This window comes from Eulemur rufifrons, chromosome 6 (genome assembly GCF_041146395.1).
Source record: "Eulemur rufifrons isolate Redbay chromosome 6, OSU_ERuf_1, whole genome shotgun sequence".
In the NCBI taxonomy this organism is placed as follows: domain Eukaryota; kingdom Metazoa; phylum Chordata; class Mammalia; order Primates; family Lemuridae; genus Eulemur; species Eulemur rufifrons.
In genome coordinates, this window is record NC_090988.1 from 96,222,226 (window position 1) to 96,245,014 (window position 22,789).

A 22,789-nucleotide genomic window follows, 5' to 3' on the forward strand; every position below is an offset into this window, starting at 1 on the left:
CACGCCAGCCTAACTGGCTCCAGGCCGGGCTTTTGTGACGTCAGATATCCTGCTGCCCCAGCTCAGGGAGCCCCTACCCCAAGCTACCCCTCTTTCTTTTCTCCCATCACAAAAGGCTCAGGGTCATGATGGGTGTTCAGCTGTTTATTTACAAAGTGGGCATAGGGGCTTCAGGGGCTGGTGGACCCAGGCCGCTTCTTCTTTCTCCTTTTAGTTTGGAGGGCACCTTGGGTCTGCTTCAAATCAGGGAGCTTCCGCTTGGCAGCTGCCTCCAAGGCCACCCAAAGTTCATCTGTCTCTGTGTCTTCTGAGGGCACCTTGTTGGGCTCTTGGGGTTCTTGGGGCTCATCCTGGTGAAGGAGAAGAAAGCTTAGGAGTCAAGGGCACAGTGACAGTCCAGAGCGAAGGAGATCCTAACTGAAAAACAACCCCTCTGTGTACCACCATCTTTATTTCCTGCTCCAGCAACCATTCCCATCTGTGCTCTTAGGTGTGTCACCCTTGCCAATAACCCTGTCAGGATGTTAACTGTTAACACCCCTCAGAGAAATTAAGTAACTTGGCAGGTAAATAGATAGCCCCAGGTCTGTGTTCCAGTTGTTCCAGCTGCCTCCTTTTTCTCTCCACAGGGAAATCCTCACATCTATGCCCTTGGCTTCCACACTCCCAGGCCAACTGCTCACCTCCCAGTTAGCCCTGCCTGACAGGAGGACGCAGTTCAGCTGAGACTTGAGATAAACCTGAAAAAGATGAGAGGCCTTAGGGAGCACAGGCATGCTGAGATAGAAATATCAATGGGGGAACACACAGCAGAGGGGTCCACAAGACCATTGAGTTAAGCAGAGGGGCTGAGGTCCAGAGGGTTGGGCTCTCACCTTATGCTCCAGGCCCCGTGGATTCTGGATCCTGTGTACCCTCAAGACTCTGTCCAAGCCACAGGAGGCTAGCAGGGGCTTTGAAGGGTGGCACTGCAACCCACGAACACTGCCTGCCAGTCCCTTCAGACAGCCCAGTAGGCACCCTGGAGAAGGGGAAGGTATCAGTGCTAGCTGACAACCAGCAACCATTAATTGAGAGTTTTGTGTTCCAGTCACTTTACATTTCAACATTTAATCCTCAACATAACCCTGAAACTGAAGTTAACACGAATATTTCCACTTTACAGGTGAGAAAACTAAGGCAGAGGGAGTTGAAATAATTAGTCCAAGGTTACACAGCTTGGAGAAACCAGGATTTGAACCCAGGCAATCTGGCTCCTGAATGAGGGCTCACTGGCTCCACTGCACTCCCTCAGAGGGAATCCTGCCTTTCCACCCTGCTCCCTCCCCTCCCCAAACAACCCCTAGTCTACTCACCTTGCCTGAAGTCAATTTCTGCCAGCTGCCCATGCGTGTTCCCCACAATCACTGAACTGAGGTGGAAACCAGAGGCAGGTGTGGTCAGCAAGAACCTCCTGGAGCCCTTCCTGAACCCCACCCTCCCACATCTTCCCCTCTAAACACTCACTTGCCCCCAGGAGTGAGGGTCATAGCTGTCAGTGGGTACTCTCCATAGTTGGTCTCTAGGACTGGCCGGCGCTGAGGGGAGGCTGGATCATAGACCCGGACCTAGAGGAAGACTGAGGCATCACAAGAGTATCCTCACCTTGCACCACCCTCTGCCATCTCTGTATCTTCACCCTCTCCTCTGGGTACTGCTTTCTTGTTTATGACCCACTCTCAGAAAAGCTTTCTCATTTGAAATGTATGCCTCTTATGTGAGTGCTGAGGTGTGGGGGAGAGCTGCTTAGGAGCACGAATGGACAGAGCTGAGAGGAGAGGTCCTCCAGGCTTGGGGTGTGAACGTTTCATCCCCCAATACTCCCACATAGGGGGGAGTGGAGGAATGGAAAAGTAAGTCAGTCCGGTAATTAGTGGGTGCTGAATTTCAAGCAGAGAGTGTAGCCTGAGGGAGGGAGGAGCGGAGATGTGTTTTGAGCACAGTATATCACCAATATCAGACTTCAATGTGCAGAAGCAAAGGAAACAGGGCAAACACAGTGGTTCAGCCCTGCCTGTGTCTCAGGACTTCAAATGAGACAAACCATAAAGATCCCCTTCACGTAAAGCTGAGGAGCTGGGGCTAGAGATGGAAGGGCCAGGCCTGAGTCCTGAAGCAAATCAGAGAGGCTGCATTAGGACCAGAACACAGTTCTCTTGACACCCAGCCCAGTGTCCTCTCATGATTCCTGTACCCTGTAGATCCCACTGTGAAGGGGACACACTCCCTTCTCTCCTCTCTTCCAGGTGGGAGGAAAAGGAAACTCCATAATTTAGCAAACTCCATCCTTGAATACAGTAAAGGAAGATCACAGGCTCAGCGACAGGGCTGGAACAGATGGAGAAGCGCTTGCTCCTCAGAGCTCAGGATGGTGAGAAGGGCAGCTGTGCCACACCATGGGGGCCAGTTCTGCACAGGCAGGCTGTTTCTCTAGGAAGCTACTTTAGCCCAAGAGGAGGTAGGGATGAGGCAGTGCCTCACCTGGTGGTACCCTGTGCAGGTTACAAGCTTCTGTGACCCAGGAAGGAACTGTATGTCTTGGTCCCAGATGGGAACCCGCAGGTCCAGCCAGTCATTCCGCACCTAGGGGGGGCGGGCAGATGAGGGACAGAGTTGTAGGAGGCTCAGTGTGCCCCTCCCTTCAGCTCCTTCCTCACCCTTTAAAGACCATAGTGGCCTCAGACTCCCTCAACCTCAGATCCAGCCCCTCCACACCCATTACTCACATTCTTGGCTCTGAACACAGGTTCTTCAGACCCCTGTAGGTCCCACACCTTCAAGGCATTCTCCTTTCCACCTGTGGCAACCACATGGGGGTGCGCTGGGTCTTGGCGCATTCTGCACACCCCAGGGCCCACCCTCAGTTCCAGGAGCTGAAAAGAATGGAGATGAGAGTCAGTTCCAGGGTCCTTAATCCTCCCCCCTCCAAAGCCTGCATTAGGCTTCTACCCTGACCCTACATTCCTCAACCATCAGGACGGGGGAGCCTTACTGGGTCAGGGGATGCCTCCTGGTCATCGTCACGCCAGACTCTGAGAATCCCAGAATCCACACATGTGATGAGGGTGCTACAGGCAGAGGGAGGATAGAGTTTGGATTGAAAAAATAAGTCAGTAGTGGGTAATTAGCACCTATTAACATTAGTGTCACTAAAGTTGGCATACACCCCCCAACTGCTAAATTTGACTGGCTTAAAAAAAAAAAAGCGTAAAAGTGTTTTCTAGGCCCCAGCCAACATATTCCCAAACTAATATTTACTAAACTCTCTCCCAGTTTATAAGAAAGGTAACTGGGGTCTAGGCAAGGCTTGACAGCTGCCAGCTTCCCTGTGTGTTAACTCAATTTACTAAACAGGGTAAGGGTTTACCAATTTTATAAGTAAGGAAACTGAAGCTCTGAGAAATTACAAGATTCACCACTCAGCTATAAATGTTAGAACCAGAGCTGGAAATCAAGTCTGTGACACTCCAAAGCAGAGTGCTTTTGCTATTGCACAGCTACGTCTGGGGGCACCTGGGTCTGTTGGTCTTTCTGAATCTTGAGTTGGTCACCAGGGGTCAGGATCAGCAGTTCTGAAAGGACTGACATGGGACTGGTCTGGATTTAGGGTTTGGCCAAAGTCAAACACCTTTTTCTCTTGAGTTCCCTGTTCTGGGTTTCAAGCACTAAATGTCAGTCTTTCCCTTAAAATATATCTCGCAAGAAGTCCAAGTGAGTCTCTCCCAGGATCTGCATAGCCTGGGCCTGTGTTCTTTCTTACACCTGTCTACTCTACCCAACGGGGTTCAGGCTCTGTATCGCTTGCCTGGAGTGTGGCAACAGTCTCCCAGTTGCCCTCTCTCCAGTCCATCCTCCATACTCCTACAGGTTCCCAACTCTGACCATGGCACATCCTGCTCAAAAACTAATAACTCCCCACCACCTATAAAACAAAAGTGCAAATCTCTCAACCTTTACATTTAATCCCAACCCAATACAATGCCCATCTTGTATTAAAATGCTTCCTTGGCATCAACCCCCAAATGCTATTTATCCTACTTATGTACTCTGTAGCCTCTGCTCAGGCAGTACCCTCTTTCGAGAATGCCCTCATCCCTTTCTCTACCTGTCAAAATTCTACCCATCCTTCAAGATGAGTAGAGCATCCCATCCCCCACAGAGTCTTTTCAGACTTCACCTGTCAGAATTAATTACCACCAAAATCTATGCAGCCTATCCACAACCTTCTTTCTTCATCTTCTGAAGAAAGCTGGGCCAGTAACCTAACCACTAGCACCTTCCTATTTTTCACTTTGGGAGCTTTATCACCTTGTTGGTCGTTGCTAGTTCCCATTTGGAAGCATACTCAAAACTATTAAATGACTTGCCCAGGATTACTCAGAGGGTTATAAAAGAGCCAGAAGAAAAACTCTATAGAGGATGCAAACTTTTTGAAGACAGAAACTTCACCTGCAGCCCCCGCACTTCGCCCAGTGCCTGGAACTCAGTAGGTGTTGTTCGATAATTGTGTGTTAAAGGTAAGAACTAACGAAGGCAGAAACCCAGGTCCCTGTCACCCATCTCAGGCCGCGTCATCTAAGGGTTTGTCGCCATTATTCCGTTATCCTCAGGGAATCTCAACGCTCTGCCACTGCCTGAGCATTCAGCAAGGGGGATCGGTCTTACCCGTCGGCCTGGGCGAGGCCCCGGAACGTGCCTTCCCCGCCAGGGCAGTGTCTCTGACCCTGGAATATGCCCTCCTCGGTGCTGAAGTGCTTCACTGTCCTATCTGCGCAGCCCACCAGAATCTGCAGGCAGAGCAAGGCGGGATGGCGAGGAGAGCGAGGCTGCGACGCCCCCGGCCCCGAGCTCCCGCCCGGCCAGTGGCCACTCACCTGGGTCTCGCCGCCGGCGCCCCAACAGAGGGCGCTCACCGCCTCCTCGCGCCGTGGCTGTCCCGCCGCCGTGAAGTTCACGGCTTGTTTTCGTTGAAGGTTCACCCCTGCAGGTCGAGGGCGTCAGTCGCGCCAGGAAGACCCCCGCACGTCCCCCCGCCCGACTCATTCGATGCCAGACCGCGCCACCCACCTTTCAGGATCCCAGTCTCAGTGCCGACCCACACATGGTTCCAGCGTGCTGTAGCAGACGCCATGACAGAACCCGGGAGCTGACGGTTCGCACTTCCGGCGCAGCGTGTGCGTCACCAGCGGGCGCCGAGTCCGATCCATGCAGTCGCTGGGCGTTTAAAAGGCCGGAAGCGTGACGTTCCCTTGCTTGTCCCACTTTGTTTTGCTTCGCGAAAAATAAATCAGGAGGTGCTTGTTTATGGAGATCTGAAGAATAAATTGATCATTTTGCACTTGGAGTGGAACGCATCCTTCCTGAACCGCGATGCCGGATGAAGCCAGCCCTAGTCTCTTTCCCTGCTCCATCATGTAATGTCATGTAATGTTTTCTTTCCTTTTTTTTTTCTTTTTGCCAGAGTCTCACTCTGTGGCCCAGGCTAGAGTGCAGTGGTGTCATCATAGCTCACTGCAACCTCAAACTCCTGGGCTCAAGCGATCCTCCTACCTCAGCTGCCTCCAGAGTAGCTGGGACTACAGGCATGCGCCACCACACCCGGCTAATTTTTGGCATTTTTAGTGGAGACGGGTTCTCGCTCTTGTTCAAGCTGGACTCGAACTCCTGAGCTCCAGCGATTCTCCCGCCTCAGCCTCCCAGAGTGTTAGGATTACAGACAGGCGTGAGCTACCGCGCCCGGCCTCATGTAATGTATTCTGTACTACTAGACAAGAAAAGAGCCCACTTCAGGAACGTTTCAAATCGTTAATGAGGTCTAATGACGTCTATGGTCTGGAGTGTCAAAGTCACAAAAAAAAGATGGGAAAATGCAACTGACGATCTTAAAACACAGCTCTGTTTTGGAAAGTAGAGTGAGTTAGGGGCGTCTTTTTTTATTACCTTGCACTGAGGCTTCGCGATGGTAAAATAATTAGCTCACACTTAGTAAAAATCTGTAAAGTTAACAGAAAACAATATTTCTCCCAAGGATAAGTTGCAGCTATAAAATATAACGGTCCCCTTCTTTGAGTAACAACTGCTTTCTTCCTGAGAAACTTTGGTAAAACTTTACTGTTTGAAATTATGTCCGTGAGAATGAAGCAACTTTGGCGGATCTGGCCTCCACAGAGAAGCAGCCTTGATTTCCAATTCAGCTGCAGAACTTGAGATAAGGATTATCTGAGCATAACATTCCACATTTATTTTAAACAAGAAGCAGTATTCTGGGTCCACTTCACAGTCCACAGCTGATGTTGACCCCTTTGCACTCAGATCCCTGGGAGCCAAACCCGCCCATATGAGAGTCCCCTACTTTGTATTGAGCCTACCAAAACACTGCTTTATATAAACAAAGTTAAATCTAAATTCTACCTATCCCTAACGTCCTATAACTGTATTTTCCTTCATTTTGTGAGACACCCTGATAAGGAAAATCCCCATCTATTACTTGGCGCATCAGCCACCTGAGACCTCCACCCCTCACGGAAGACCCACATCAGCATAATACTAACCTATTACCTGACACATCAACTAACCTATTAACTGGCACATTAGTCACCTGAGACCCCACCCTGCGGACCACCCCAACTTAATAAAAGTGGGAAAAATCCGGTAGACAGGGCTCAGAATTTGGTGGTGAGGGCCCCCTCTGAGCTCGCTGGCAAATAAACTTTGATTCTCGGACTCTCCGTGCGCTGCTTGGTTTGTCCTCGGAACCACCCGCTGTAACACTTGCTGTAACAACCCAACAATCCGCTCTGATGTGCAGCCTCCATTGTACACTTTATGGACACACACCTGGTGTTTTAGGCTGACTGGGCTGGACTAATGGTCTCCCATATAACCTTAGATAAATCGATGATAGCTAAACAAAGACAAAAAGGCTATTTTCTCTACTGTATGCTAAATTAGGAATTTAAAGAGCGCACACTGTTCGTTCATATAAATAAATACAGTAATAACCAGCCATGCGTAGAGCGAAGCTGCTCCTCCACCTCTCCTTCGGAAACTGTCCTGCAGTGATGAAGAATGCTTAAAAACCGGAAAAGCGGCCGGGTGCGGTGGCTCATGCCTATGTAATCCTAGCGCTCTGAGAGGCCCGCGAGATCAGCGTAAGCAAGACTCTCCGTCTCTACTAAAAAATAATAATAATAATAATAAATAAAAAGTCGGTGCGGTGGTGCGTATCTGTACTTTCAGCTAATCGCGACGCTGGTCGCTTGAGCGCGGTTGAAGTTGCCCGTGAGCTATGATAGCACCACTGCACTTTATTCAGAAGGCTCCAGTGAGATTCAATCACCAAAAAAAAAAAAAAAAAAAAACCCTGAAAACAGTGGTAGCCATAATTTTACGTTTTTCCACGCTGAAATCCTCCAACCCCACAACCCGTAAACTCTCAAGAAAAGTTGGCACAGGCCGGGCGGGCGCGGTGGCTCACGCCTGTAATCCTAGCACTCTGGGAGGCCGAGGCAGGTGGATCGCTCGAGGTCAGGCGTTCCAGACCAGCCTGAGCAGAAGCGAGACCCTGTTTCTACTAAAAATAGAAATTATCTGGCCAACTAAAAATACATAGAGAAAAAATTAGCTGGGCATGGTGGCGCATGCCCATAGACCCAGCTACTCGGGAAGCCGAGGCAAGAGCATTGCGGGAGCCCGGGAGTTTGAGATTGCTATGAGCTAGCCGATGCCACGGCACTCTAACCCGGGGAACAAAGCGATAGACTCTACGTAAAGAAAAAAAAAAAAGAAGCGAACAAAAAAATACAATTGGAACAATCTCTTCTCGAAACATACAGAAACGCAACTTCACTTTTACAAGAAAAAAGGTTTTACTAAACCGTTAAACGCTTTCACAACACTCTTTAACAACGACACTCAGAAAAAATGCTATAAACTAAAAAGCTCATCTAAACAACCAAGTCTAATTTTATGAACCATTTATGTTCCCCCGAAGGGGGTGCACCGTTCCTGGAAGTACTGCAATACCAGGTCGATGCGTGGAGTGGACGGAGCAAGCTCCTATTCCATCTCCTAATTCCAAAAATCCATTTAATATATTGTCCTCGGATAGAGGACGTATCAGATATTAAACTGATAAGAACAGATACTACACTTGATCTTAGCCAAAAGGCCGAGAAGCGATACCTGTTACCTTCTAGCCCAGCCAGCCTTACTCTCCATGTCCCTTTTACAGTTGTGGTGATTTTCTTGGCATTAACTATTAAATTATTTTCCAATAAACACCACTTCTTAAAATTAATTTTTCATTATTATTACTGATAACAGGAGCTTGACTTTTGGAAACAGACTTTAAATCAAGTCCTTTATTGCTTTGGCCGCCCGCTCACTGACCGTCATGTTTTGCATAAACCCGCCCCTCCGCGTTTTTACATTCTTGGGATTGGTCCAAACACCGGTCGTGATCTCAAAGCCGGCATGGTCTCTCTCTCTCCCAGATTGTGGCGTTAGTTTCCCTCCCACCTAAAGATTTTTTGTTTTGTTTTGTTTTGAGACAGAATCTCACTTTGTTGCCTGGGCTAGAGTGCCGTGGCATCAGCCTAGCTCACAGCAACCTCAAACTCCTGGGCTTAAGCGATCCTTCTGCCTCAGCCTCCCGAGTAGCTGGGACTACAGGCATGTGCCACCATGCCCGGCTAATTTTTTCTGTATATTTTTTTAGATGTCCATATAATTTCTTTCTATTTTTAGTAGAGATGGGGTCTCGCTCTTGCTCAGGCTGGTCTCCAACTCCTGAGCTCAAACGATCCTCCCACCTCGGCCTCCCAGAGTGTTAGGATTACAGGCGTGAGCCACTGCGCCCGGCCAGGTTCTTGATTCTTGAAGCCGGGTCCTGCCGTGGGAGAGAGGAGGTGAGGCCTCCCACCCCCGGGCTCCTTAAACGGTGTTCTTTCCAGGGCAACCGAGAAACCACGGGGCCTCTCCCCAAAGGAAGAGACAGGGTTGTTAGAAGATTGGGATCAGGGGAGTGTAGGCAAAATTTAAAGGAAGCAGACTATTTTTATCACTCTAAGCAAAGCCTGGTTGTAAGAAAGGGATTAATGTCAGGCCCTGGCTGAGAAGGGACTTGACATCCTGTTTCCATAGAAACTATATTAATATAAATGTGAACGTTCTGTTGGAAACCCCCTTATTGGGTTGGAAATAGAGATAGTGTCTGTGTCCAAACGATTCGCATGGCTGAGATCCTCCAGGCAAGAGTGGGATGTCACATTCTCACTGATTAGATTTCAACCAGCTAAGTTTCTGTAATCTATGACTTTATGTCCTTGGTGTTAATAAACAAAAGAAGTTTGTACACTAAACCCATGCCTCCAGGGAGGAGCCAGATCAAGGAGGTGTAGAAGCAGGTAGAATTATGCTCCCCCCAAAGATGCCCATGTCTTAATTCCCAGAACCCCTGAGTATGTCACCTTACCTGGCAAAAGGCACTTTGCATATATGATTGTCATTTGCAAAGGATGTTGAGATGCTGAGATTATCTGGCTTATCTGGCTGGACTCAGTGTAATCACAAGGTTCTTTATAAGGAATGGAGGGAGACAGGAGAGTCCTGGTCAGCGTGATGCAGCTGAGAAAGATTTGAGTAGCTGTGGCTGGCTTTGAAGACGGGAGGGAGTTACCAGGCAGGGAACATGGGCAACGCTAGAAGAGGCAAGGAAAAGGATTTTGCTTTGGAGCCTCCAGAAGGGAATGCAGCTCTGTCCCTACACCTTAATTTTAGCTTATTGAGACCCATTTTGGATCTCTGACCTCCAGAACTTAAATGATTAATTTGTTTTGTTTTTAGCCGCTGAGCTTATAATAATTTGTTACAATATCCATAGAAACTAATACAGGGGCAAAAGCAAAATTCAGTTGCTTTTGATCCCAACCTTTCCCAAATTCTGCAAGATCGAACCTGGGGGTAACCAGCCACAGCCCCCTAGCTGAGCAGGTCCAGCCCAGGCTACAGGTGTGCAGAGGTGCCTCCCGGGCCTGCAGCACATGGATCTATCGCTTGGTGGAGGCTCTCCAGTTGTATCTCAGCAGCCTGGAGTACCCCTCTTCCTCTGTGAAGCAAAAGGGGAGTAGAGAGTCACTCCTCCACTCTCACTCTGTTACCTACCCTTGCTTCTTCCTGCAGGGGCCAAGCGGCCGATAGTTAGGGCCCCATAAGAACTTAGAAATATTGATATGTTTGCTCCCTGGGAAGCCATTTATTCATTTGTTTATACTTATTGAGCAAACATTGTACTATAAAATCAGGCACACACATGGCCTTCATGATGTTTATAGCCTAACGGGGAAAACGAGAAGGCCTGTGGTATCCTCCAAGCAGGAAATGAAGGGGGCTTGGGCTGGGGTAGCCATGGTAGCAGAGGTGGAGAGAAAAGGGAGAGATCACAGAGACTCACTGGTCTTGAAGACATGTGAAGAGAAGCAAAGGGAAGAGTATTCTTTCCATGTGGGTACATGAAAAATTTTTAAATTCATGTTTTATTTTCATGAAACTGATATATCTTAAATCAGTGGTCCCCAACCTTTTTGGCACCAGGGACTGGTTTTATGGAAGGTAATTTTTCCATGGACTGCGGGTGGCGGGGTGGGGTGTCATGGGTCCAGAGGAGGTGGTGCAGAGCTCAGGCAGTGATACTCGGCCTGTTTCCTAACAGGCTACGGACTGGTACTGGGCTGCGGCCTGGGGATTGGGGATCACAGCCTTAAATTGTCAAGTAGTGTTAAAAGACTTGTAATGAAAACAGTGATGTCCCATTTTACAGCCCCTCTTTAACTTTTTTTTTTTTTTGGAGACAGAGTCTCGCTCTGTTGCCCAGGCTAGAGTGCTGTGGCATCAGCCTAGCTCACAGCAACCTCAAACTCCTGGGCTCAAGCAATCCTACTGCCTCAGCCTCCCAAGTAGCTGGGACTACAGGCATGCACCACCATGCCTAGATAATTTTTATATATATTTTTAGTTGTCTAGTTAATTTCTTTCTATTTTTTTAGTAGAGACAGGGTCTCGCTGTTGCTCAGGCTGGTCTCGAACTCCTGAGCTCAAATGATCCGCCCACCTTGGCCTCCCAGAGTGTTAGGATTACAGGCGTGAGCCACCGTGCCTGGCCCCTCATTAACTCTTGAAGCTGTTTTCTTCTTTTTCATGGTACTTTCCTCCATGTTTATAAATTGATGTAAATTTCAGACTTTTTTTTTTTCTTGTTCTCTTAAGAGGCAAATGTTATAAACTTTAAAAACCAGGCTGGGCGCGGTGGCTCATGCCTGTAATCCTAGCACTCTGGGAGGCCGAGGTGGGCGGATCGTTTGAGCTCAGGAGTTCGAGACCAGCCTGAGCAAGAGCGAGACCCCATCTCTACTAAAAATAGAAAAGAAATTATATGGACAGCTAAAAATATATATAGAAAAAATTAGCCGGGCATGGTGGTGCATGCCTGTAGTCCCAGCTACTTGGGAGGCTGAGACAGGAGGATCACTTGAGCTCAGGAGTTTGAGGTTGCTGTGAGCTAGGCTGACGCCATGGCACTCACTCTAGCCTGGGCAACAGAATGAGACTCTGTCTCAAAAAAAAAAAAAAACCCAACACAACATAGAGTAGGTTGGTGTATTTGTCTTACACAATTTTGCATACAATTTCTGGGGGGTGATTCTTGGAGCCCTGCTGAAGCCCATTCAACTAATCTACAAATTAACAACCACAGCCCTAAAGAAACAGGAGAACCTGACTGAAGGTGTCCGAACATCTAGAAGAGGCCGCATCAATCCAGAAAGGGTGGTTAGAAGTGAAGAAACAAGATCTGGAGGTCCTGGAGGCCCCCGTGGGCAGCCTGTTTAAGGGCTGACCAAGTCTTGGAGACCTGGCTCAAGGACTTAAGAGTGGCTAGTGGTGACTCTGGCTTGGAGTTGGGCAGGCCCTGGGAAAGAAGCACTGGCTGTCTTGTGGGCCACCAACCTTACCCTGGCTAATTTGTATTAGCTCCCCGGTTCTCTAGGAATTTGAGTTTTCTCCTATCTATACTCTCTGCTGAAATTATCTCATCTGGGGTCCTGGCTTGTCCTCTCCCATCCATTCCCTAGTGACAACCGATTCCATGTCTCCAGCCTGACTGATCAATGGTACCAGGCACCATTCCTGGTGCTTTATATGTATTAACAACCTTAAGAGATTCTCTCCTGCCCCTACTGGAATATTCTTTTTTATTTTTTTTTCAACGCTTCACGAATTTGCCGGTCATCCTTGCGCAGGGGCCATGGTAATCTTCTCTGTATCGTTCCAATTTTAGTATATGTGCTGCCGAAGCGAGCACTGGAATATTCTTTTTATTCCCTTCCTCTCTCCCTTACCTGCTCCATGAGTCAATCTTGTTGCTTCTGTCTCCACAATGCATTCTGAATCACTCCCTTTTTAAAGAGATAAATTGGTACCATCATCTTCCCTCATTTACAAGAGAAAGAAACTCAGGGCCCGTAATCCCAGCACTTTGGGAGGCTGAGGCAGGAGCATCGCTTGAGCCCAGGATTTGGAGTTTGCAGTGAGCTATAATCAGGCCACTACACTCCAACCTGGGTGACAGAGTGAGACGCTGTCTCAAAAAAGAAAGAAAGAAAGAAACAAACTGAGGCACTGCAGCACGCTAAGTGACTTTCTTATGGTCACACAATTAGTAAGTGGCAGAGGCAGACTCCAAATCTGATGGGATAGGGACTACTGGGGTGCGAGGGCCTCGAGACCCCATTTCTGAGACTGTGGGAAAGCGGAGACGAAGGAATGCTGCCTGAGCAGGAGCTGGCGATAAGGGCAGAGGTTAACTGCCTAGTTGGGGGACATTCCAAATATCCGAGAGTACAGCAAAGCAGACTCCCACCTCAAAGCCTGAGGGGCCTCATGCTCTGATAGCCTCACAGTGGTTAGACATGAAGAGTTCCCATGGCTGCAGGGGAGGATTAAAGAGAATGTCAGCCCAGGAGCAGGGACATCAGGCTCCATTTCGCCAGGCTGTGTTCCTTCCTCCCCTTCTTGAAAGCATGTCTCGGTTAGTGGAGAAACGGCCTCCCAGTAAGAAGCACGTAATCTCTTCGTTCTTTAACTAATAGACCGCAGCTGCTGAGTTCCATGATGATTATCATAGCATTTAGTTTGTGTACAGAATAGCTGTGGCGTATCTGCTTTCTCTTAGAAACGTGGTTCTGACTAAGTAAGAGTTATGTGTTCCTGTTTTAGTAGATAACAAAGTAATTAGCAAAACTTGTGACTCCTTGGGGAGCCTTGAAACTTCTATACATTGTGACTCATGATTTTTTCACGTGAAACCCTAATGGTCTGTATCACAAAGTAGAGAATAAAAGCGGGTGCTGGACTTTAGTCAGTATCACCTGGCCCATGGGCGTGCTGGTGGTCCCCTGATTTCCCCACATCCTTATACCTTTTACCTTGTGTCTGCGTCGTGTCTCTCTTTCTTTCCCATCTCGTGCAGCACACACTGCCCGGGTACCTGTACGTATTGGGGATGTCTCAAACCCCCGATACAAACTGAGGCAACATGGCTCTGGAGCCCACATCTTAAATCCTATGCCATACCGCCTGCTTGACTCTTCTTGGATGTCTGGGAGGCATCTCAAACTCAGTAAATCCAGAATGATTCTCTCCTTTCGCTGCTGGAATATTCTTTATGTTCCTTTCCCCTTTTTCCTTCCTCCATCTGTCAGTCCTGTTGCTTCTACCTCCAGAATGCAATCTGAATCACTTTCTAAAAAAAATTTTTTTAATGATTATGAGTACATAATAGTTGTATATATTTTAGGGTACATGTGATTTATTTATTTATTTATTTATTTTGAGACAGAATCTCACTCTGTTGCCTGGGCTAGAGTGCCGTGGCGTCAGCCTAGCTCACAGCAACTTCAAACTCCTGGGCTCAAGCGATCCTCCTGCCTCAGCCTCCTGAGTAGCTGGGACTACAGGCATGTGCCACCATGCCCGGCTAATTTTTTCTATATATATTTTTAGTAGGCCAGATAATTTCTTTCTATTTTTAGTAGAGACGGTGGTCTCACTCTTGCTCAGGCTGGTCTCGAACTCCTGACCTCAAGCGATCCACCCACCTCAGCCTCCCAGGTGTGAGCCACCGCGCCCAGCCCATGTGATGTTTTGATACGGGTATACAATGTGTAATAATCAAATCAGAGTAATTGGGTATCCATTACCTCAAATATTTTTTTTTTTTTTTTTTTGAGACAGAGTCTCACTCTGTTGCCCAGGCTAGAGTGAGTGCCGTGGCGTCAGCCTAGCTCACAGCAACCTCAAACTCCTGGGCTCAAGGGATCCTCCTGTCTCAGCCTCCCGAGTAGCTGGGACTACAGGCATGCACCACCATGCCCGGCTAATTTTTTCTATATATATTTTTAGCTGTCCGTATAATTTCTTTCTATTTTTAGTAGAGATGGGGTCTCGCTCTTGCTCAGGCTGGTCTCGAACTCCTGAGCTCAAACGATCCGCCCACCTCGGCCTCCCAGAGTGCTAGGATTACAGGCGTGAGCCACCGCGCCCGGCCTACCTCAAATATTTATAATTTGTGTTAGGAACATTCCAATTCCACTCTTTTAGTTATTTTAAAGTCTACCCTGAGTCTTATTTTTTTTATTTTTTGAGACAGGGTCTCACTCCACTGCCTGGGATCAGGAGTACAGTGGCATCATCATAGCTCACTACAACCCCAAACGCCTAGGCTCAAGCCATGCTCCCGCCTCAGCCTCCTGAGTAGGTGTGCACCACCATGCCCAGGTAGTTTTTCTATTTTTTGTAGAGAAGGGGTCTGGCTATGTTGCTCAGATTGGTCTCAAACTCCTGGCCTCAAGCAATCCTCCCACCTCAGCTTCCCAAAGTACTAGGATTACAGGCTTGAGGCATGACACCCAGCCCAGCCCAGGCTGTTATTTCCAGGAGTTTGGAGGCCACTGTTAATCTAATGCAAATTGAGAAAATTTAGCGATGTGATGGAACCAAAGCTAGAGTGTTGGCTGGCATAGAAGCCAGGCAGGATCCATCTGAAGTGTTTGATAGATAATGAAGCCTTCTGCACTCTCATTTGGCAAATAAGAAATTCAAATTAAGGCCCAAGTTAATGCTACTTAGGCTGAGAGATGAAAGAAACAAGACTGGGACAATATGGAGAAATGTAGCAAGAGTGATTGAGATCTGGCCCCTGTTTCTTCTGTATGCTGATGACTCAAACTACGTCTCTACCCTGGACCACTTCCTTAAGCTCCAGATACATCCAGCTGCCCACTTGACCTCCCACTTCATGTCTGATGGGACATTCAGAGCTTTGACAGCCTGAACAAGAGTGAGACCCCATCTCTACTAAAAAAACAGAAAGAAATTTGGCCAGGCAACTAAAAATATAAAAAATTAGCCAGGTGTAGTAGTGTATGCCTGTAGTCCCAACTACTTGGGAGGCTGAGGCAGGAGGATCGCTTGGGCCCAGGAGTTTGAGGTTGCTGTGAGCCAAGCTGATGCCACAGCACTCTACGGGGCAACAGAGCAAGACTCTGTCTCAAAAACAAAACAAAACAACACAACCAGATCCTTGATTCCCTGCCCCCCCCACCCCCATCTCCCCACCTTAGTAAATGGCACCAGTGTAAACAAACCTCCATTCCAAGCCCAGAAAAACCCAGGCCTTGCTCTTGTTTTTGTTGTCTGTCTTTTGGCTACATCCTAAAGGTGAAGGAGGAGAGACAGCCAACAAATAAAAAAGTATTTGAAATAATGCAGTGGTTCTCAACCAGGGGTGGTTTTACCCCCAGGGGACATTTAGCAATGTCCATAGACATTTTTGGTTGTCACAATTTAGGGGGCAGGAGGAGGGTGGGAGATAATCTACTGGCATCTTCTAGGTAGAGGCCAGGGATGCTACAAAATCCTATGGTGGAGGCCGGGTGTGGTAGCTCATGCCTGTAATCAGCACTCTGGGAGGCCGAGGCGGGTGGATTGAGCTCAGGAGTTCGAGACCAGCCTGGGCAAGAACGAGACTCCATCTCTACTAAAAATAGAAACAAATTATATGGACAACTAAAAATATATATATATATAGAAAAAATTAGCCGGGCATGGTGGCACATGCCTGTAGTCCCAGCTACTTGGGAGGCTGAGGAAGGAGGATTGCTTAAACCCAGGAGTTTGAGGTTGCTGTGAGCTAGGCTGATGCCATGGCACTGTAGCCTGGGCAACAGAGCGAGACTCTGTCTCAAAAAAAAAAGAAAAAAAAAAAGGGAAAAAAAAATCCTATGGTGCACAGGACAGTCCCTCTCTACCCCACCCCCAACAATGAGTTATCCAGCCCAAAATGTCAATAGTGCTGAGTTTCAGGCACTCTGAGATTTGTAATAAATGCTGGCAAAGAAATTGTGATGAAGTGAGAAGGGTGGTCAGGGAAGGCACCTCTGAGGAGGTGGCATTTGAGCTCAGACCAGTAAGAAAAGATGGGGAGACCTGGGGCAGAAAGGTCCAGGCTGAAGAAACAGCAGATGGGATGAAAGGGAGTGATTCAGCACAACAAAGTGGCTATAGGCAACAAGAAGTTGTGGTATACTTTTGGGGCTGGGGTGGTGCCTCAAGCCTGTAATCCTAGTACTTTGGGAAGCTGTGGTGGGAGGATTGCTTGAGGCCAGGAGTTTGAGACCAGTCTGAGCAACATAGCGAGACCCCGTGTCTACAAAAAATAGGAAAATTAGCTGGGCCCGGGGGTGCACACTTGTAGTCCCTGCTCCTCAGGAGGCTGAGGCAGGAGGATAGCTTGAGTCCAGGCGTTTGAGGTTGCTGTGAGGTATGATGAGCTATGATGATGCCACTGCACGCTAGCCTGGGCAACACAGTTGAGGTCCTGTCTCAAAAACCAACAAACATAGCAGCCTGGTCTAATGGTTAACCCCTGGGACTTTGGCAACTGAATTCCCCTGACTCCCTAACTAAGGAATTACCTTCCTAACTCTCAGACAGTGGTCCAAGTTACTTATCTTCTTTTTGCTTGTTTCTTCCTCTATCCAAGAATGCTGCTGGCTGGTGCCTGCCAGTGTTGGTGAGAAGGTGAGATGACACCAGTGTGCACAGCGTCTGGTCTTAGTAAAAGCTCTACACCTGCCTGCAGTTATTTTCAGTCTTGGTCCCAACTGACCTTTGTGGCTTTAAGACAGGATTCAAGTGCGGACAGTGAGGAGACTTCCCTTGGTTTCCAAGTCAGCACTCCGCACACTCCGCTTGCAGTGCCTCTTTCTCCTCTGCTGCTTCTACCTCTAAACACTAGTGCCTCCTCTGGGTCCTTAGATGGTCTTCTCAGGATTGACCCTTCCATTCTTATGGTTGTAGTTACTATGCTAACAACTCTCAAATCTATATGGCTACCACTTACTAAAAATGCATTTTCTCGAAGAACTTTTTTTTTTGAGGAACGTGAATCCTTTTATTTATTTTACTATTTTTGAGACAGTCTCACTCACTCTTGTTGCCCAGGCTAGAGTGCCATGGCATCAGCCTAGTGCACAGCAACCTCAAACTCCTGGGCTCAAGAGATCCTCCTGCCTCAGCCTCCCGAGTAGCTGGGACTACAGGCATGTGCCACCATGCCCGGCTAATTTATACATATACATATATATTTTTTTAGCTGTCCAGATAATTTTTCTATTTTTAGTACAGACGGGGTCTCGCTCTTGCTCAGGCTGGTCTCAAACTCCCGAGCTCAAACAATCTGCCCACCTTGGCCTCCCAGAATGCTAGGATTACAGGCATGAGCCACCGCGTCTGGCCTTTACAAGAGAATTAGAAGAGGTGGAAATCACCATTTGGTATCTACACTCCCAAATTTTTTTTTTTTTTTTGAGACAGAGTGTCACTTTGTTGCCCGGGCTAGAGAGAGTGCCGTGGCATCAGCCTAGCTCACAGCAACCTCAAACTCCTGGGCTTAAGCAATCCTACTGCCTCAGCCTCCCGAGTAGCTGGGACTACAGGTATGCGCCACCATGCCCGGCTAATTTTTTTTCTATATATATTTTAGTTGGCCAGATAATTTCTTTCTATTTTTAGTAGAGACGGGGTCTCGCTCTTGCTCAGGCTGGTCTAGAACTCCTGACCTCGAGCGATCCACCCGCCTCGGCCTCCCAGAGTGCTAGGATTACAGGCGTGAGCCACCGCGCCCGGCCTACACTCCCAAATATTGATTAAAAAAAGGGCTGTCCAGAAAGTATCCAGCTATTGTTAACATGTAATTTTCATATTACATGGTTGGATACTTTCTGGACAGCCCTTAAGCCATGCGTAAATTCACCTTAAGAACCTGACTTAATGTACACAACCCCACAGGCTTGGTATTGTCCCTGTGCTCTTTTCCGCAAAGCCAGCTTTCCCAGGGCTGACGAAAAGGCAGATTTGGTCAGATGCAGTGGCTCATGCCTGTATCCCGGCACACTGAGAGGCCAAAGTGGGATCACTGTTTATAGTCAGGAGTGCCGAAGGCTGTCGTGAGCTGTAACACCACTGCACATTAGCCCAGGCAAGAGACTGTCTCAAAAAACCCCAAGGGCAGCTAGACACCATGCTGAAGATTCCTGTGAAGGGGGAAGTAAGATTAGTCCAACACAGGCAACAGTCTCAGGGACCTTTCCCTTAACTGCCATGTCTTATTGGCCCCTAGGGTCTTAATTCAAGTCTGAAGTTGTTTTAAGGCATAGCTAAAATGTTGCTGAAACCCTACTAGGGTTTTATGTGAGATTCCTACAGTAGGGGTACATGAGGAAAAATCCCTTAAGAATGCAATTAAGGTACTTAAATGCTGCTTCCCTGGGCTAAGAAATCCAGCATTAGGCAAACTGCTACATTTAACTCGTTAAAGTCCAGTTAAAACAGCACATTCTCAGGGCTTATTTCCTTGTGCCCAGCTAGACCCACCCAAAGACATGAATCACAGTAAAGGTTTAAAAAAGCAATTTTATTGTGAAGACTAAAATGATAGTATACTCAAGACAGCTAGGTTGTACAACAAAGGACTTGTAAATTCCCTTTCTGATGTTCTCCAAGTTACCAACTGGAAAATCATGAGACTTGTAAGTGTAGTGAAGGAGAACTTTATTTTTGCATGTTACTTAAGACCCATATTCACTCTGAGGTGGAAATTTATGTTGAAATGTATCAAGCAGGGGCACAAAGGCACTCAAGTACGCAGCAGCTCATGGTCAGTGGTCACTCAGGAAAAATATGACTGAAATTAGTCTCGTCCAATTCAAGCTGTAGTTATGGCTTGTGGTACAGGGAGTCTGGTGTGGGATGAGCTCCGATTGCTTCAATATTGCTTATTCCAAGGCCAGTGCTTATTTACCTGGGAGAGAAAATGAAAAATCTCATGACAGTTGGAATATTAAATGTAGGGGTGGGTGACTTAACCATTCCTGGCACAGACTTGGGTACTGTCTACAATTTGGTATTTTATTATCACAAAGAACTCATTCTGTCAGTCTTATGATCTGTATTTTAACACTAATTTGTCATTTGTGTCTAAACTACAAAAGGGAGGGTAGAATAAAGCATGTCTAACCTCCTGTCCTATCACGTCATGGCCAGGCATGTCCCTTTGGCTGAGAGGGGGGTCTATTCAGTAACTTGGGGAGCTGAGAATTTTTAGTTCTCATTTCTTATTGAATGAGAAAACATAAATGTATGCATGCACCACTCTATGACTTGTAAATTTACAAGAGAACACTCTTTAACTTATAATCTATTAAGTACTAAGCACCAATAAATATTTGAGCAGATACCTACCATTTATAGATGTGTTTTGTTCTTTTTTCAGACCTGGAAAAAAATAAACAAATGTTTCAACAAGTGATGATTCTTCCCCTGTCCTTGTACAGAAATCCTTATGATCCCTCAGACAGTTCCTTCTGGAACAAACTTTCCTCTTCTCCCCCAGCCAGTCTCAGTGGGTTCACCTTTACAGGCTCTGGGACTGGGACAGGAAGTAAGACATGTGAATGTTTCTTCATCGGGAAATTTTAGCTTAGCCCATCTTACATTTACGTTTATTTACCTCTAATTTCAGTGTAGAGCTCTGCAAAAACATGGCTTGGTTTCCCTGTAAAATAAAGAAATCAAGAATTAAGTGTCTCAACCACCCTGTTGCTTGGAAGACAGATCTGTATAGGTTACGTAATTTTCAAGGCACATTTTACAGAAACCATTATCTAGTCTGAAAAACTTTCTATTGGCTGTAAAGCCTACTCAATTAAGTTTTTTTTAGAACTTGTCATTGCAAGGCAAGCTCAGTTCAGAAAATACCTTTCAGTCACAGTGATCAGACTGGGGCGGTATTCAACTCATCATTGGTGAGCAGAAACAATGACAAGTAGTTTGGAATGGCTTTACATAGCTACCCAGACCAAAGTGCCATGACACACAGAATCACAGCCAGTTTTGTTGGTAAGTGTTGCAAAAGCATTTACCTCAAATCATTCTGAGGGCTCCAGACAAGGTGCTGGACCTGAAACAAACAAAACCAAGTTACTAATGACTATATCCTGAACTAAGTTGTTCCCACTTAAGCCATCATTCATAGAAAATCAGATTTCCGATTCTCAACAGCCAAGTCATCAGCCGAACGAGATTCCATGTAAGTCATCATATGTAGACCTAAAAAGGCATTTTTTCCTACTCAATATGCTGCATGCACTGAGCATATATTGAAATCACTCACCTTGGAACCAGCAAGCAGGTTACTGGTAATAATACCTAGGGGAAAAAAAAGCCATGGGTAAAAGGTTCCTTAAACATGCTATCTTTTCACTCCCGTTTTCTCCAGTTTCTCAGATGTTCATGTGTTTTCATTGTCAATCATAGTGAGCTAGTTTGATTCATCACAGAAACTGCCTACTTGGTAGCATAAGCCTTAAAAAAAAAAAAAAAAAAACTAACCTCTCAACTTCAAAGGCTTTTCAATGGACACAGGAACAAGCTGCTCCTTAATAATAATAAAAAAAAAAATCATCTAATTAGCAAAGTATCCAAAACAGCCATAGCTATTCTATGTTTGTCGACAGACATGCCAAGAAAAGCTAAGCAAATAAATGCTATCTGTAGGCATTTGCTGTACCTCAGACAGTTCCTTATGGAACATGTTCTCATCCTCTCTCCCAGTTACCCCAGTGGGTTCACCATTACTGGCTCTGGGGTTAGAACAAGGGTAAGACAGGATGTTTGGTCCTCACTGGCACTGGACAGTGGCAAGCTACTACTAACAAACACTTACCACTTTCAACTCTTCCCAGAAGCTTGAACCTGGGCAGATCAGCGTGCATCTAGGAAAAATAAGTGGAGGTCAAGAAACATCACTACAGGCAACAAGAGGAACCAGAAAGCTTTATGACTCAATTAGGCTTCAGTGACAAATACCAAGAAAGTAAAAAGTCAGTCTTTGGATAATGAACTCAAATACATAATTCGTTATAATATCTAGACAATCAACTTACCCTAAGATAGAGGAATATACCGTCATTGGGATGACCTGGGAAAAGGGGAACAAATGGTTATTTTAAAGTATCAGGATGGAACAGGATTTCTTCGTTAACAACACTGCCATCAGAACTCTAACATGCTATTAACTGTTGTACCTCACAGAGCATCAGCTTATCAATTCAAATCATCTGACAGTGATATGATGGATATGTGGACGAAGGAAGAGCACACTCTCATAAAGACCCAACTTTACTGCTAAGTTGTGCTCTCCCTCCCCAGAAAATCACCTCAGGAGGAATAAGACGAAAGGAGCAAAAATGCAAGACCGCTCTGCTGACCATTTTGCCCTCCTGATTATTGAGAACATTTATGATATGACATACCCTGAACCCCCATTAGGCCAATTACCTGTATTCATCCTGGTAGGCAGTCGAGTTCCTCAGGAAAGGTTATGAGATGCTGGAGACAGAAAAGGGAGGCATTGTATGTACCTAACAGTGGCCATTCAAAGACCCCTGAATAACCCTGGCCCACTTTTCAGTCGTAAGATGACATCACTTCTAAGTTCAGTCATATGCTTGTCATTTTGAATTCATCATGGAGTGGTCATCTAGAAAGTGCCCCCTTCCCCATGATAGCATAAACACCCACCTGAAGCATCATTTCAATGCTGGCTTTGCAGAAAGATGGATCCTGTCCCATTCTCCCACCAGTAAGCTCCTTTGAGCTGAACATCTGAAAAACGACCACCCTTTACTAACAGCTCAGAACTGAAAACCAGAAGACTTCAAACATTTGCTGCATGCAATGCTACTCAGAATTTTTGTGCTTTCTCCACTAATCCATCAGAAAGAGAGAGTTCAATTCTTAAAATCATCACCGTAGCACATCCCAACGAGAGGTAAAAAACAGCCATAAGCACTTACTTCAACAAGTGAGCTCTCTTCTATTCAAACGTGCGCCTGAACCCTGTAGACAAGAACCCAAGACATAAGGTTAATGCCCGGTATTTCCAAAACAGGTTTTCTGGAGCGACGGCCGAGTCGAAAGCTGTGCAGGGCCCGTCTCCTCAGAGTTACTTATCCTCACGGAGCTCAGTACAGGTCTGTGAAAAGGTCCTCATCATAGGGCGGGCCGCGGGCACTACCCGCCATCGCCATTTTGTCCTTCACAAAGCCCCGCAGCTGCTTCGAGGCCTCAGACT

General features: G+C 46.8%; 1 protein-coding gene and 10 non-coding genes across 12 annotated transcripts; all 11 read right to left on the minus strand.

Annotated features, from left to right (window-relative positions):
* Window positions 1-123: 123 nt before the first annotated feature.
* Window positions 124-5,251, minus strand: WDR74 (WD repeat domain 74). 2 transcript variants are annotated; one of them, XM_069470139.1, is made up of 11 exons: window positions 5,107-5,190; window positions 4,914-5,020; window positions 4,705-4,826; window positions 3,032-3,107; window positions 2,766-2,912; window positions 2,521-2,622; window positions 1,507-1,607; window positions 1,356-1,411; window positions 876-1,021; window positions 684-740; window positions 124-350 (listed from the first exon to the last, which is right to left on the minus strand). In XM_069470139.1, the coding sequence occupies exons 1-11, from the start codon at window positions 5,168-5,170 to the stop codon at window positions 171-173; spliced, it is 1,158 nt and encodes a 385-aa protein (XP_069326240.1). In that variant the 5' UTR covers window positions 5,171-5,190; the 3' UTR covers window positions 124-170. The 2 variants fall into 2 exon arrangements, with proteins under 2 accessions (XP_069326240.1, XP_069326242.1); XM_069470141.1 differs by lacking the exon at window positions 684-740 and having other exon boundaries at window positions 5,107-5,251.
* A 2,779-nt stretch (window positions 5,252-8,030) lies between these two features.
* Window positions 8,031-8,221, minus strand: LOC138385657 (U2 spliceosomal RNA). Its single transcript, XR_011233867.1, has one exon. It is a non-coding gene; the product is annotated as a U2 spliceosomal RNA (small nuclear RNA).
* A 4,069-nt stretch (window positions 8,222-12,290) lies between these two features.
* LOC138385534 (U6 spliceosomal RNA) lies at window positions 12,291-12,397 on the minus strand. The gene has a single exon (XR_011233767.1). It is a non-coding gene; the product is annotated as a U6 spliceosomal RNA (small nuclear RNA).
* Window positions 12,398-19,999: 7,602 nt separating this feature from the next.
* LOC138385593 (small nucleolar RNA SNORD22) lies at window positions 20,000-20,125 on the minus strand. Its single transcript, XR_011233813.1, has one exon. It is a non-coding gene; the product is annotated as a small nucleolar RNA SNORD22 (small nucleolar RNA).
* Window positions 20,126-20,395: 270 nt separating this feature from the next.
* On the minus strand, window positions 20,396-20,464 carry LOC138385592 (small nucleolar RNA SNORD31). Its single transcript, XR_011233812.1, has one exon. It is a non-coding gene; the product is annotated as a small nucleolar RNA SNORD31 (small nucleolar RNA).
* Window positions 20,465-20,688: 224 nt separating this feature from the next.
* Window positions 20,689-20,759, minus strand: LOC138385591 (small nucleolar RNA SNORD30). The gene has a single exon (XR_011233811.1). It is a non-coding gene; the product is annotated as a small nucleolar RNA SNORD30 (small nucleolar RNA).
* A 172-nt stretch (window positions 20,760-20,931) lies between these two features.
* LOC138385587 (small nucleolar RNA SNORD29) lies at window positions 20,932-20,996 on the minus strand. Its single transcript, XR_011233807.1, has one exon. It is a non-coding gene; the product is annotated as a small nucleolar RNA SNORD29 (small nucleolar RNA).
* A 223-nt stretch (window positions 20,997-21,219) lies between these two features.
* Window positions 21,220-21,343, minus strand: LOC138385594 (small nucleolar RNA SNORD22). Its single transcript, XR_011233814.1, has one exon. It is a non-coding gene; the product is annotated as a small nucleolar RNA SNORD22 (small nucleolar RNA).
* A 360-nt stretch (window positions 21,344-21,703) lies between these two features.
* LOC138385588 (small nucleolar RNA SNORD28) lies at window positions 21,704-21,778 on the minus strand. Its single transcript, XR_011233808.1, has one exon. It is a non-coding gene; the product is annotated as a small nucleolar RNA SNORD28 (small nucleolar RNA).
* Window positions 21,779-22,117: 339 nt separating this feature from the next.
* Window positions 22,118-22,189, minus strand: LOC138385589 (small nucleolar RNA SNORD27). The gene has a single exon (XR_011233809.1). It is a non-coding gene; the product is annotated as a small nucleolar RNA SNORD27 (small nucleolar RNA).
* Window positions 22,190-22,394: 205 nt separating this feature from the next.
* LOC138385590 (small nucleolar RNA SNORD26) lies at window positions 22,395-22,470 on the minus strand. Its single transcript, XR_011233810.1, has one exon. It is a non-coding gene; the product is annotated as a small nucleolar RNA SNORD26 (small nucleolar RNA).
* Between the last annotated feature and the right edge of the window lie 319 nt (window positions 22,471-22,789).

Bases quoted from the DNA above. Each gene is read 5' to 3' on its own strand.
- WDR74 (XM_069470139.1), bottom strand. From the start codon at position 5,170: ATGGCGTCTGCTACAGCACGCTGGAACCATGTGTGGGTCGGCACTGAG. The intron at 1,022-1,355 runs GTGAGTAGACTA...CCCCTTCTCCAG, and splicing joins AGAAATTGACTTCAGGCAAG to GGTGCCTACTGGGCTGTCTG. The intron at 741-875 runs GTGAGAGCCCAA...CATCTTTTTCAG, and splicing joins CACGGGGCCTGGAGCATAAG to GTTTATCTCAAGTCTCAGCT.